Here is a 13,241-nt window from a genome sequence, read left to right on the forward strand (position 1 = left end):
GGAGTCTCTAGCCTGCTCTGACAGCCTGGGCGGTCGTTCTCCTCAACTTTATTGATTCTTGCCTCCACCGAGAGACGGAGGGTGCTGGTGTTCTCCTGTGTGTCCCATGCATGGGAGTGTCCTGGGAGCAGGTAGGTGTCCTGACCGTCCGCCCCGGGGTCTTTCAGTTCGCCTCCAACCGAGGGTGTCGGTCGGTGGCCAAATAGAACTGATCTACAAGCTAAAAACTTAGCTATGCTAACGTCGGCGACGCCGACACGTTTAGCTTGTAGATCGGTTCTGTTTTTTTGGCCGAGGAGACACCGTCGTGCTATGGAGTTGGGCTTTAACAGCAGTTACCGCATTGAGAGTGGAGTGTAGGTGTAGGCCTCTGGGTCAGCTTATAGATGTCTAATGAACGCTCTCTAGCCCGTTATGTCTCTTATATGTCTAATGCGAAGTGGTTCAGTTTGTCTGCATCATGACCCCCTAGATCCACAACATCATGTCATAGACCCCGGTGAGACCAATGACTTCATTCCTTGTGTGTGTGTGTGTGTGTGTGTGTGTGTGTGTGTGTGTGACAGCCATGCTGCATTTGGGGGGAAAAACAGAAACATGATCATGAATTGTATTACTATCAACGTTTTTATCTACATCTGACTCATGATCTGAGCCTAATAACGCTCAGTTTGCTCAGTAGTATTCTAGGCTATGCCTAGCTCTGGTCCATAGCGTTAGAAGGAGTAAGGAGAACTCATTCTATTCTAACGCTATGGACCAGAGCTAGACTATGCCTAGACACAAGCAATTCTTAGATTCTATTTTCAATATCTGGAAATTAAAGGACCCCAATGGAAACAAGCCATAGTGCTTTATTGGGTTTAAAATCCTCTTAACAGACCCTGCACTTCCCTGAGCTTGTCTTCGCAAACTGTTAATAAAGTATTCAATCAATCAATCAAGAATCTAGAGTTGCAATACCAACCCTTGACAGCCCATACATCCAAACAGAAAAGTCATATCTGATTGTATTAAGCAACATTAAAATCACCAACATTGCAGCTGTAGGGAAAGCTTGAATTATCCTTTTTCTATCTGCAAAGTGTTTTTTTCATAAAAATCCAACGTAAACATGTTATAAGCTACTTTCTGTCAATACATTACATGCAGGTGATATTTTTTCAATTACCTTTGGCAACGTTGTATCTATACAAGCAGTCAGGTGGCATAGAAGCATAGACATGTGCTGTTTCACACTGATCTGACATGACACACTAGACATCATACATTGTTATACTGTATGTCACATCATGTTATTTCACATATGGCAAAATATGCACAACCTTGCCATCTGCAAATACATGTACACACATTTGATCACTTCTTTTGCTATGTATTTTTCAATTCACATATTGCAACATCCTCTTGCTATGAACAGATCTCTAACACATTATGACCTTTTTAAAGAGATATTATTATAAATAGTGCCTAAAGCAGTGATTCTGATCCCCAGCCCTTTTCATTTCACAGACCACAATTTCATATGCATGGTTTGGCGACAGACCCCCAATTAGATTTAGTCTCTGCATGGGACCCCAATCTAAGAATATTTGTATTGTTACAGTAAATATGATTTGGTTCAGAATTCCATAACCGTCTATACTGGTAGATAAACGGTGAAACAAAATAGTCTTGTATTTTCTCTAATTTTACTCTAGTCTAGTCTACTTGTAGATGCAATAAATGGTGATGTTTAACTGTCACTAGTTTCAGTGAGGACCCTGGAACCCTTCAAAGACCCCTGGAGGTGCACAGTCAAACCCCATGAACCACTGGCCTAAAGGATGTTTCCTATCCACAAGTTTCCTAGGGCATGGTGGGCATCACTTCCTGTCGATTTGATCCCTGATACCTGATCAAATCGACAGGAAGTGATGCCCACCATGCCCTAGGAAACTTGTGGATAGTATTTCCCATTCTAGCTGCAGCAGCAGGCTCCATGTGGATTTGCTCGTCCATAGGTGTGGTGTTGTGAAGCAGTGGTTCTCAACCTTTTGAGGCCGTGACCCCCCAAAATAATCATATTTGAACTGGTGACCCCCCACCCTGACAAGCACTTGGAATTTTAGGAGTTGAGGCATTACATTTAGTTTGACTCTGTTCCACAGATAAATATTGTGAAAATAGCTGATCTACAAGCTCAGCTATTTTCACAATTTTTGCCTCTTCCTTATATTTGACAAGGTTAGATTTTTTATAGTATAGTTTGTTGATTACTTTTGATGCGGTAATGGACTTTCTTTTGGGTATTAAAAAGGTCTTAAAAGTCCTTAAATTGTCTCTTCACTGTCATCTGGGGACCCCTCAAAATCATGGGTCCCAACCCACAGGTTGAGATCCCCTGTTGTAAAGTGTCTGTGCTCCAGACCGTGGTGCTGCCGATTCTGAAAGCCCATCTAATCACTGACTCTCACTCAGAACCTCAACCACATCAAGCCAGTTTACTGAGGCTGTTACCGGTGCTTAGTGAGGACACAGCCTGTAAGATGGAGGGTGAACGAGGGCGTTCGAACTCGGCATCCTGATCTTTATTTCATTTATGGATAATGGGTGTAAATAAGAAAGCAAGGGAGAGCAGCTTACCCCCCACCCTCCTTGTTTGAAATCAATACAGTTTCAGAATGGCCGTTGGCTATAATGCTGCTCCAAGTGTGTGTGTGTGTGTGTGTGTGTGTGTGTGTGTGTGTGTGTGTGTGTGTGTGTGTGTGTGTGTGTGTGTGTGTGTGTGTGTTTGCATGAGCTCACCTGTGACTGTTCTGTCCCTGTGCATGAGTTGCACCTAGTCGTTCTGTGTCAATATCCATCCAACTGATGGAATGAAACCTTTGCAACAGAGCCCTGCATAGTGGACGTGTGTGTGTGTACACACACGCGCAGAGGTGTGTGTGAGTTCATGCGTGTGTGTGAGTAATAGTGGCAAAATCTTAAAGAAATTATTTTTCTATCTTTAACCTCAGGGCTTTCTGAATTACGTAAAACATGGAATTTATCCTGTAGTCAGTTGCAGTGTTACTGTTAAACAAAAAACATGATTTATTTTGGTTAGTAATATTATATAGACTGCTGCTACTGATTGTTTTAGTCGCTATATTCTGCTTGTGATTATTTTATCCAAATGCCACTTTATATTAATTCCTGTGTCATTGCAATTTTAATTCCTTCTGCTTTGTGACTTGACATGTGTTTAACATTATACATGTAAGTTATTTTACAGCAGAGATGCTTCTAATGAGAAAGGATGGAGGACTGAGAGGATAACAAAAGAATGAAACAATGGGAAAGCTGAGGGAAATGGGGAAAAATAGAGGATGGAGGTGTAGAGAAGTAAAGATGTGAGCAACTCTCCCCTTGGGTGCAGTGAGACAGCCAGCTAGGCACACATGTGAGCGAAAGGGAGGATGGGGAGAGGGAAAAGGAGGAGAGGAGGCAGAGAGAACAGAGGATGAAGGATTCATTTTTCATCTGAGTCATCTGGTGTGGTCATTCACCAGCTCCTATTTTACACAGAGTACCATTTTCCTTCACAGGTGTGCGTGCGTGCGTGCGTGCGTGCGTGCGTGTGTGTGTGTGTGTGTGTGTCTCTCTCTCTCTTTATACAGGGCTGTGCAAAACATTAGGCTACTGAATGTTACTTTAACCTGTTCACAATATTTGGCATTCAGAGAGTCTCATTTCCCAGCAATAATTGCATTAATGACATTGGTCAAAGACAGGACAGCAATCACATTATTAACAACATCTGGACAAAGACAGGAGGACAGCAATAACATTAATGATAAAACAACTTATTCTACCAATATAGAACATCACAAAGCCCATTACGACTTAAAACATTTACAAAATAAATGTCAACCTCCTTTTAATTTTACTGTTTGAAGATCTACGGATCCAGTCTGTGTTTACTACAAATAGCTAAATCAACATCAAGCTAAACATTTTCTTGAAAAAAGAAAAATGAAGTTTTTGCTAAAAAGGGCATTTAGAAGTGTTTCACAGTGCAATGTAAGTCAATGAGGAGACTCATTTCTAATAAAAGGCACAACTTGGCCAATCGGACTATTTACACCATGACGAGGTAACTTTGCAACCCAAACCTCTGCCAAAAGTGTCCTTGTGCTTTAAAGGGGAAATCCACCCATTTTCAATATTTAACTATGTCATTAATATAGCATAAAGGAGTTGTGTGGAAATAAGAAAAAAGTTCCCCCCTTTCTGTGTTGCCTTGAACTGGAGGATTGATTTTGGGTTTAACATTGCAAATTACAACATGATGAGTCATCATGTTGTAATTTGCAATGTTAAACCCACAATCAATCCTCCAGTTCAAGGCAACACAGAAAGGGGGGAACTTTTTTCTTATTTCCACACAACTCCTTTATGCTATATTAATGACATAGTTAAATATTGAAAATGGGTGGATTTCCCCTTTAAGACTATAAGAAGAATACACTAACGAGTGAGAGACCAATACAATACTTACTGTATGAGAAGTAAGTGTTCTAAACCTATCCAATACACACTAATACAAATGATGTGGAACAGGTATGCCACTGTGTGTGTTCCCCATATATGTTACTTTTTACTTTTTGAACTCTAAAGTTAACTACCGAGTGAAAACCTGTAGGCTGAACCTAATCAAAGCTAGGCATATTACAGCATTTTTTATTGGATTTAAAATAAAAACCATCAGCTTTTATTATTAACTCTTCAGGGTTTCAATATTCAAGATTCAAGTGCCTTAAACTTCCTCAACTGTGAGATAAAGTGTCTTTGATAGTTTAATGCTCATGTTGCCTTATTGGATTTCCAGCTCCCCTGCAGTAAAAGACTAGCCTACATAATGCCTGCCAAACTGAGAGGCTGAAATGTTCGACTCCATTTAACCTGAGGAATAACAAACAACTGTGACTGTCCACCGTTCTATAGCTGCATGCTTTACTGCAGGGTGTCTCAAACGTTTACACGTCAATGACCCCCAAATTGATATATATTTGGCCGCGGACCCCCATCTGAAAACATCTTGTGCCAGGGACCCCCAGATTATTCAACATTTTCGATAATGTTTCAAATATTCATGCCATGCTGTGAGCTTGTACATCTGCTATTTTTGAATAGCCAACGTATAAATGGATCAAGTGGTGAACCCATTGAGACCTGGAACGCATCTGTGTCACTTTAGGTTTCTTTGGCTATTCAAAAATAGCAGATATACAAGCTCATAGCGCGGCACTGGCTTGTAGATCTGCGATTTTTGAAAAATCTTGATTTTTTTTTTTTTTTTAACTTAGGATTTAGAAAACATTTTTAAGAATCGCCTCAGGTCTTAATGGATTAAATTGATTGTGATGCTGTATTAACACATTTTGCTGCGGACCCCCTGGAACCCCCCAAGGACCCCATCGGGTCCCCGGACCCCACTTTGAGAACCAATGCTTTACTGAACACACACACACACACACACACACACACACACACACACACACAGTCCCTCCAGCTACAGTAAGAATAACAGCTATCCTGTTTCCTCATGACAGAAGCGTCAACACTTAACATGGCCATTATCTCTGTAGACACATCATGTGTGCGCATGTGTAATATATAATATAATACAGTATCTATCAGCATAAATTAGCCATATGACACCTTGATTCAGTGTGTGTGCACGGCCACGCATGCACTTGTGTTGATATATGCGAGCGCCGATTATGTGTTGAAAATGTATGCAGAATGTTAGTGTCTGTGTGAGCATGGCTACGGGAAGTCATGGCTGGTGCGCGTGTGTGTTAACCCTATAAGACCTGAAGCCGATCCTAGAAATGTCTTCTAAATCCAACAGTATTCTGACAAACATATATTTCTAGATCAGTGGTTCTCAAACGTTTTCATGTCAAGGACCCTCAAAATGATATGTATTTGACCTCGGACCCCCATCTCGAAATATTTTGTTCCAGGGACCCCCAGAAGTAAAGATTTGAGTTAAAAATGTTCGCTTTAAAAGAATATATACTCAAAGATTTGCACACCGCGCTATGAGCTTGTAGATCTGCTATTTTTAAATGGCTAAAGTGTAAAATAATGCTTTTAGCAGGCCAAGCAGAGTTTCAAGCTCTCAGCCTTTCTCAGTTTCTGTTCTTCACAACATACATATGGACACAGGAGAACATTGACAGCCGTGACCTCAGTTCCAGCTTCCAACCCACACTGCTTCATTAGTTAAACGAACAAACCAGGCCACAGAGTAATGCTGGATATGTTTTGGAACGATGGATTTGCTGTCATCGGATGGGGGTTGAAAATGAAAGTATGAACGTACTGTACTGACAGATTGCAACCATATTGGGCAGTGGGCACTACCATTCATTGTGAGTAAATGGGGCATTGAAGAGTGGGGCTGTCAGCATTTCAACTTTAGGAAGCTTGCTTGTGCAACCAAATGTTTTCCTGGGAACGCAGGGCTTGTGATGTGCTGTGACTTGTTTTGCTTTCTGCCAGTGTTATTATCATTGTAAACCTTTGTGTACATCTGCCGGTGGTGGGATTTTATTGGTGTCATCCAGGTTTTATCAGTTTGTGTTTTGTTCTCTCCTTTGCAGACAGAGCCGGTGATCCTGACTTTGTGGCAGGATGAGTGAGGCGGAGGGTCAGTTCTACAGCGTTCAGGTGGGGGACTCCACCTTCACAGTGCTAAAACGCTACCAACAGCTCCGTGCGATCGGCTCAGGGGCCCAAGGAATCGTCTGGTGAGGGCACAAGTAGACATGCAACGGAAATGTAGAGCCAACAAGAAATATTTAGAAATTGGATATATGTTTGAGGAGATTTCTCTACTGCTGTCAGAGCAATTCAGTGCGTCAGTTGTTAGATTTCAAGGTCAATGCCAAGGCACTTAAGTTTGCTGGCGAAATAGGCATTTATTCAGAAAAAGATGAGTCTTTCACCCGTCTGGATATCAGTGTGGACATACTGAAATGGGTCTAGTCTGTGGCCCAACCAGGTATTTCTGTCATTCGGGTTGTTCCACACTGATTTAATTCTATTGTAGGGAGTTTTTAAAAATCCCCCTGCATCAGAATAACCACCTGAGTGGTTAAAATCAAAATCATTATCTAAATGTACATGTGAATCTTATTTACTGTAGTTTTTTACTTCTTAACGGGATTTGATTGCATGCTGCACTGCATCTGATGAGATCACCGCAGAGGGTACAGTATGTTATTGCCTGTTGTGCAACACCTAGAGGCTACATGTCATACTAGGAATTCATTATATAGACCAGTGTTATAAAATGTAACCCTCGCTCTGCTTTACCTTCTATAAATGAAGAAAGAGGGGAACTGAAGGGCACCTTCCTTCCTTTTTAAAAGATAAACGCATAAACCAGAGGCAGCTAGCTACGAGGACACATCTATTTTCCTCCTCATTATCTTATCATTCCGCTCGGTTTCCTCCTGTGTCCCTGCCTCTCCCCTCTGTCCGTCTGTGTCCAGTTCTGCTCTAGATTCCGTTCTAGGTATACCAGTGGCAGTGAAAAAGCTGTGTCGGCCCTTTCAGAACCAGACCCATGCTAAGCGGGCCTACAGGGAACTGGTGCTGCTCAAATGTGTCAACCACAAAAATGTAAGAAGTCTTTTCTGCTATTTGAGGGAATGTGCTTACTGCTGCTTGTTTTAGGCATAGTGGAGTATGTCCGACCAATACAGATCTTCTTCAAGATAAGAAAGTAGATATTCATCTCATCTCAATTACCTTATTAGATTTGTTCAGGACTGAACGCAACCATCCATCAAAACAAATCTTACACAAGCTGATATTTGCCGCCTTTGTTTGATAAGACAATGTAGGCAATGACACGAAAATCCTAAAAGAATGATCTCAGTATCCAGGCCAACTTACAGGGTCTGTTGAGGTACTTTCCCATTACGGTAGCGCCACGCCGGTCAAGTGTTTCCATTAGCGAGTGAGGATGAGTGAAGAGTCCGGAAGTGTTTGAAAAACTACAATGACGACAATGATGACGACATGCATACGCGACGCTTATGCGTCACCATGTGTGACAGTTTGTCAACACAAAAACGCCTGCGTGTTCATCGTCTTGTTGTTTGCCATTATTGTTTTGTTATTCGGACATCCCGAAACGGAGGACATGCATAAAGATATACATTCAGATACAGATGAGACGGACACCGAAAATACAGACGAAGATGAAAGAGAACGAGAGCAATGGATGAGACTAGACCATTCGACGGTTACCCAAGGCTCTCTCATGAGAGACACATGGGAATAATAATGTGCAGATACACAGTTTAATATCGCTGCTAAAGATATTGTTATTGTACCTGTCTTTAAGACAAGACCCTAACACTAACCTTCAGTTTGATCGTGTCCAGTATTGCCTTTTGTTTTTTATTCTATTACCTGGTTGTCGTTTTTAAAAATAGTTAAAAAATGTTCACGGGTTCAAATCCTGTAGTAGGCCTACTTATCAATGCATTGCTGTATTGTAGAAATGCTCATTTGAAAAGAGCATGCATTCAAGCTGAAAAAAATATTTGCCTTGTAGATCGGCTATTTTCCCATTACATTAGCACGCCATGCTGTGTAACCAATACAGTTTAGCATTTTTAGTAGCAGACCAGAGGCCTTGTATACCCCATTTCATCTGTTTTTTGAATAAATATCCTGTTTTGATATCATGAAGTAGCCAAAATAGAGAAGCCAAGTTGTGATTGATGAAGCACGTGTAATATTTACTCATACAGGATAAACAACCGATGACAAATAAATGAGCAGACAAAAATGGAACTGGAACAATATAGAATTGTAGCTGATAACTGGGTACTCTCTCCTGATGGTTGAAAACTTGCAAATGTATTTTCGGTTTATTAAAGCTGCTGGCTAGCAATGAATACTATCCGAATGAATGCTATCCGAATTTTATCCGAATATAGCCAATCTACAAGATTATAACATGCCCAGCAATGGGACACTAGGGTTCATGTAATTCAGTAAGTACATTAGTACAGTACACATGACAACAGGAAAAAGATTGTACAGGATTTTCAGCTTCTTTATTTCCTCTCTGCACTGTTTGCATCGTATGCCCTGTTCATGTAGCTTCGATGCTATTTCCCCTTTTCATTCCTTTTCATGCCATCGAGTGCCATTTGGACGTCGGGTTCGGACCAAATGTCGATTAACGCCAGCGTGTCCTCCGCTGACCACTGCATTATTTGCAGTGGTCAGAAAAGTTGCGCGTAGCTACTGTGATCCCACGGAAAGACTGCCTCAGCGACGCTGGTACACAACACAACACTTCTGTGACCGTGTGTAATTTAACCAGTCAGTGATTACCTATGTCATTTGAACCCTCCCATCTAGCCCGGTTCCTCATCTCATAACCAGGCCAGCCTGGTATCAACTTCCAGCCCGATCAGCGCGTTTACAACCGGACCGGGCTGAGGTGGAAACACCAGCAGAACTGGTTCTCCACCGTGCCAAATTGAACCGTACCGCGCTCAAAACCCTAGTGGAAAGGCATCTTTTAGTTGGGACAGAGTTATTAAAAGACGAATGGATGGGCTAATTTGAGGAAAGGGAGAGTGTCAGCTTGCTGCATTTCAAATATCATTTCTTTGCTGCGAGTTCCTGAACCCAGGCAAAGCCCACTCAGCTTTCAGTCGGCTACCTCTCCATTGTAGACTAATGGTCTGTCACTCTGTTCGCAGATCATCCGTCTCATCAATGTCTTCACGCCTCAGAAGTCTCTGGAAGAGTTCCAGGACCTGTGAGTAGCAGTAATGTGTGTCCCTGTGCCTTCTCTCCGGTATCCCTCAATGTCCCATCTTAATCTGTCCAGTCTAACTCTCTCTTTCCCATCTCTCTGGTATTTCGCTCGGTCCCTTCAGTCTGCTATGTCTCTCTACCCTGTCTCTCTTGTATCTCTGTCCCGTCTCTGTCACGTCTCTCCAGTAACTCTCTGTCCCGTCTCTCCAGTAACTCTCTGTCCCGTCTCTCCAGTAACTCTGTCCCGTCTCTCTGTTATATTATTAGACCACTAGTATGTTTCTCCATATGTAATTGTCATTCTCTACCTCCCTGTCCCTCCCAGATATCTGGTGATGGAACTTATGGATGCCAGTCTGTGCCAGGTGATCCACATGGACCTGGACCATGAGAGGATGTCCTACCTGCTCTATCAGATCCTATGTGGCATCAGGCACCTGCACTCTGCTGGCATCATCCACAGGGTGAGACCCCCTGCTGGGATATGAGGGCTTCATTCATTCTAATCCTCCCCCACCAGGCACATGTTGATCAATCTAAAGTTTGTAAAGATCTTCTCATCCTTTCTCCCCCTGTCAGGATCTGAAGCCCAGTAACATTGTGGTGAAGTCGGACTGCACATTAAAGATCCTGGACTTTGGCCTGGCCAGGACGGCCTGCACTAACTTCATGATGACGCCCTATGTGGTGACCAGATACTACCGAGCCCCAGAGGTCATTCTGGGTATGAAGTACAAGGAGAATGGTAAGGAGGATCTTCACCTGGCAGCAGGTGCCTCTGGACTTGCTGGTCACTCGGCTAATGCACTGACCACAAAGTCACAGTGGTCCTCTTCTCTACCCGTACTTTCCTGTCTTCTCTTTTCCTACAAACAGAACGTAGAAATTCCCCCAAAACATTGCAGTATTTCAGATGTTAAAGGAGTAGTTTGATGACCGGCGGTCTCTCCGGTAGGAGACTCAAAGAGTCTCCTTTGAGTCTCCTACCGGATAAATTAGCATCTTTCCGCCGGTAATCAAATTATTGGCTTAGGAATGCGTCAAAAACAAAAAAATCTCCATGAATTAAATTCTTCATGGGGTGTGTAATTGATAGACAATATGATTTTCTTTTGGGTGAACTACTCCTTTAAGCTCTGAAATTAACACATGATAAATGTTAAGATGGATGAATGAATCTGCTGCCAAAAGCCTGTCATTTTAAATCAAAGCTCTCCATCGATTGTACATCAGTTTACTCATCTGTCTGACCTAGATTCTTGATCAGCATGGAAAATATTGACGGATCACATAGTGATTGTGATGATGATTATTGATTGTAATGGATGCTGCTGCTCTGCTGCGGTAGACCTGTGGTCGCTTTTTCCTGGAAAGTAGATCGGCTATTTTCGTTTATTATTTTAAGATTAGAGCATTTAACTCTTTAAGACCGGGAACGCATCGGTGTGTCATTTTTAGATTTCGTTGGGCTATTACAAAATAGCACCGAGTGCTATTTTTATAGATCTACAAGCTATGAGCTTGTAGATCTTGCCGCGCTATGAGCTTGTATGCCGCGCTATGAGCTTGTATATCTGCTATTTTTTAATAGCCAAATAAATCAAAAAATGACACAGATGCTTCCCCGGAAGTGGTCATACATAACATGTTCAGAAGCATCTTCCATCAAATCCTAATGGCCTCGGATATTTCATAAAGGCAAAGGTTGGATCCTCAATCTGGGATTTCTTCACCTGGCTGGCAGTATGTAGAACAGCAGGAACAATATTACTAAAACATCACCATTTTACATCTTGTGTTAATTGTTTAGGAAACAGCGCTAGTGTGTCCTTATCGTGGCATAAACACAGCAAAAATAATTAGTTGTAGGTGTCTTGGGTCATTCCACACCGCCGTGGGCAATGACAGAGTTCTGGCATTCTCCCAGTGTTGATATAACAACAACAAACACCGTCATAACAGCTGCCAACATCGTCATACCAACACTGTTATAACAGTTGTCAAAGCTATATGCATGTAACGATTTATCCTAAATCGATTCAAACTGGTGGCAATTTTTTTAATCGATTTAATACAAAATGTATCGTGATGCAAACAGCAGAGGACACTTAAAAAAAGAGATCTTTGTAAGAATTGATATTGATTAAAAAAAAAAGAGTTTTCAGTCATTTGCTACTGTATTGAAAAGAGGATAAGAGAAAACACAGTATTGTGAAATATTTTTTGGTCATTTGTAAAGTTAAAAAAATCGTATTGTGAACCTAGTATCGTCATTCAAATCGTATCGTGAGTTGAGTGAATCGTTACATGCCTAGTATTTGCCCGTGGGTGCTACAGCTAAAGTGTTCTGAAGTGTTTTGGAGGCCCTTGCTTTTAACTCAAATGTTAATTTAATTATTCGGCCTATCTACAAGCTCCACGATGTGACATCTTCCATTTTAAAACAAAGTTGACAAATCTTCTCCTATGGGGGTCCCTGGCACAAAGTCTTTTCAAATGGGGGTCCACGGCCAGATACAAATCCGTTTGGGGGGCCTTTGTCATGAAAATGTTTGAGAACAACAGAGCTAGAGGAAAGACCAGATTAAAGAGAGGCTTCTGAAATGAGGGACACGGTGTTGGTACCCAAAAACAATAACCAACAACCCATTGCAGGATGGTCAAGGCGGGCCACCAAACCATCGTACTTAACCCATTCAATCCGGGAACACATCTGTGTCATTTTAAAATTTCTTTGGCTATTCAAAAATATTGAAAATCTTTGCAAATCTTTGAATATATAGTTTTTTAAAGCGAAAAATTGTAACTCAAATATTTGCTTCTGGGGGGTCCCTGGAACAAAACATTTTGATATGGGGGTCCGCGGTGCCAAATCTAAAAATGTTTTCTAAATCCTAACAGTATGTTGCTATATCAGTGGTGCTCCAACTTTTCCATGTCAAGGACCCCCAAAATGTATTTGGCCGCAGACCCCCATCTCAAAATATGTTGTTCCAGGGACCCCCAGAAGCACAGAGCAGAGTAAAAAATGTTTGCATTAAAACATATCTACTATATATATATTCAAAGATTTGCACACATTTTCCACGATTTTTCAAAAAATTGCAGATCTACAAGTTCATAAGCTTGTAGATCTGCTGTTTTTGTATAGCAAAATAAATCTTAAAATGACACGGATGCGTTCCCGGTCTTAATTGATTAACCAGAACACGTGGTAATATAATGTCAGTACAGAACAGGAGAAGTATTTTAAAGCACGCTGCTTTAAAATGACCGGTGAAATGAACTGCACAGTTGACGCCACAATTATTTTATTAGGCCACTTGAAATAAACAGACTACTGTGCATCATAGAAAAGGGGAGAAAATAACAAACGCATAGATCTAATATACATTATACTAGAAGAGCATTTCCCA

General features: G+C 41.5%; 2 protein-coding genes across 2 annotated transcripts in view; one reads left to right on the plus strand and one right to left on the minus strand.

Moving 5' to 3' along the window:
• The window catches only part of tmem126a (transmembrane protein 126A), a 274,616-nt gene that overhangs the window by 168,975 nt on the left and 92,400 nt on the right, over positions 1 to 13,241 (minus strand).
• Positions 1 to 13,241, plus strand: part of mapk9 (mitogen-activated protein kinase 9) — a 22,196-nt gene continuing 8,955 nt past the window's right edge. Inside the window, exons 1-6 of the mRNA XM_084042001.1 lie at positions 1 to 131; positions 6,636 to 6,782; positions 7,530 to 7,659; positions 9,768 to 9,826; positions 10,151 to 10,289; positions 10,405 to 10,570. Of these exons, the coding sequence (XP_083898127.1) occupies positions 6,667 to 6,782; positions 7,530 to 7,659; positions 9,768 to 9,826; positions 10,151 to 10,289; positions 10,405 to 10,570 (610 nt within the window). The 5' untranslated portion in view covers positions 1 to 131; positions 6,636 to 6,666. The remainder of the gene's footprint in view (positions 132 to 6,635; positions 6,783 to 7,529; positions 7,660 to 9,767; positions 9,827 to 10,150; positions 10,290 to 10,404; positions 10,571 to 13,241) is intronic.

The sequence above is a fragment of the Gymnoscopelus microlampas genome, assembly GCF_963454915.1.
Source record: "Gymnoscopelus microlampas genome assembly, chromosome: 18".
In the NCBI taxonomy this organism is placed as follows: Eukaryota; Metazoa; Chordata; class Actinopteri; order Myctophiformes; family Myctophidae; genus Gymnoscopelus; species Gymnoscopelus microlampas.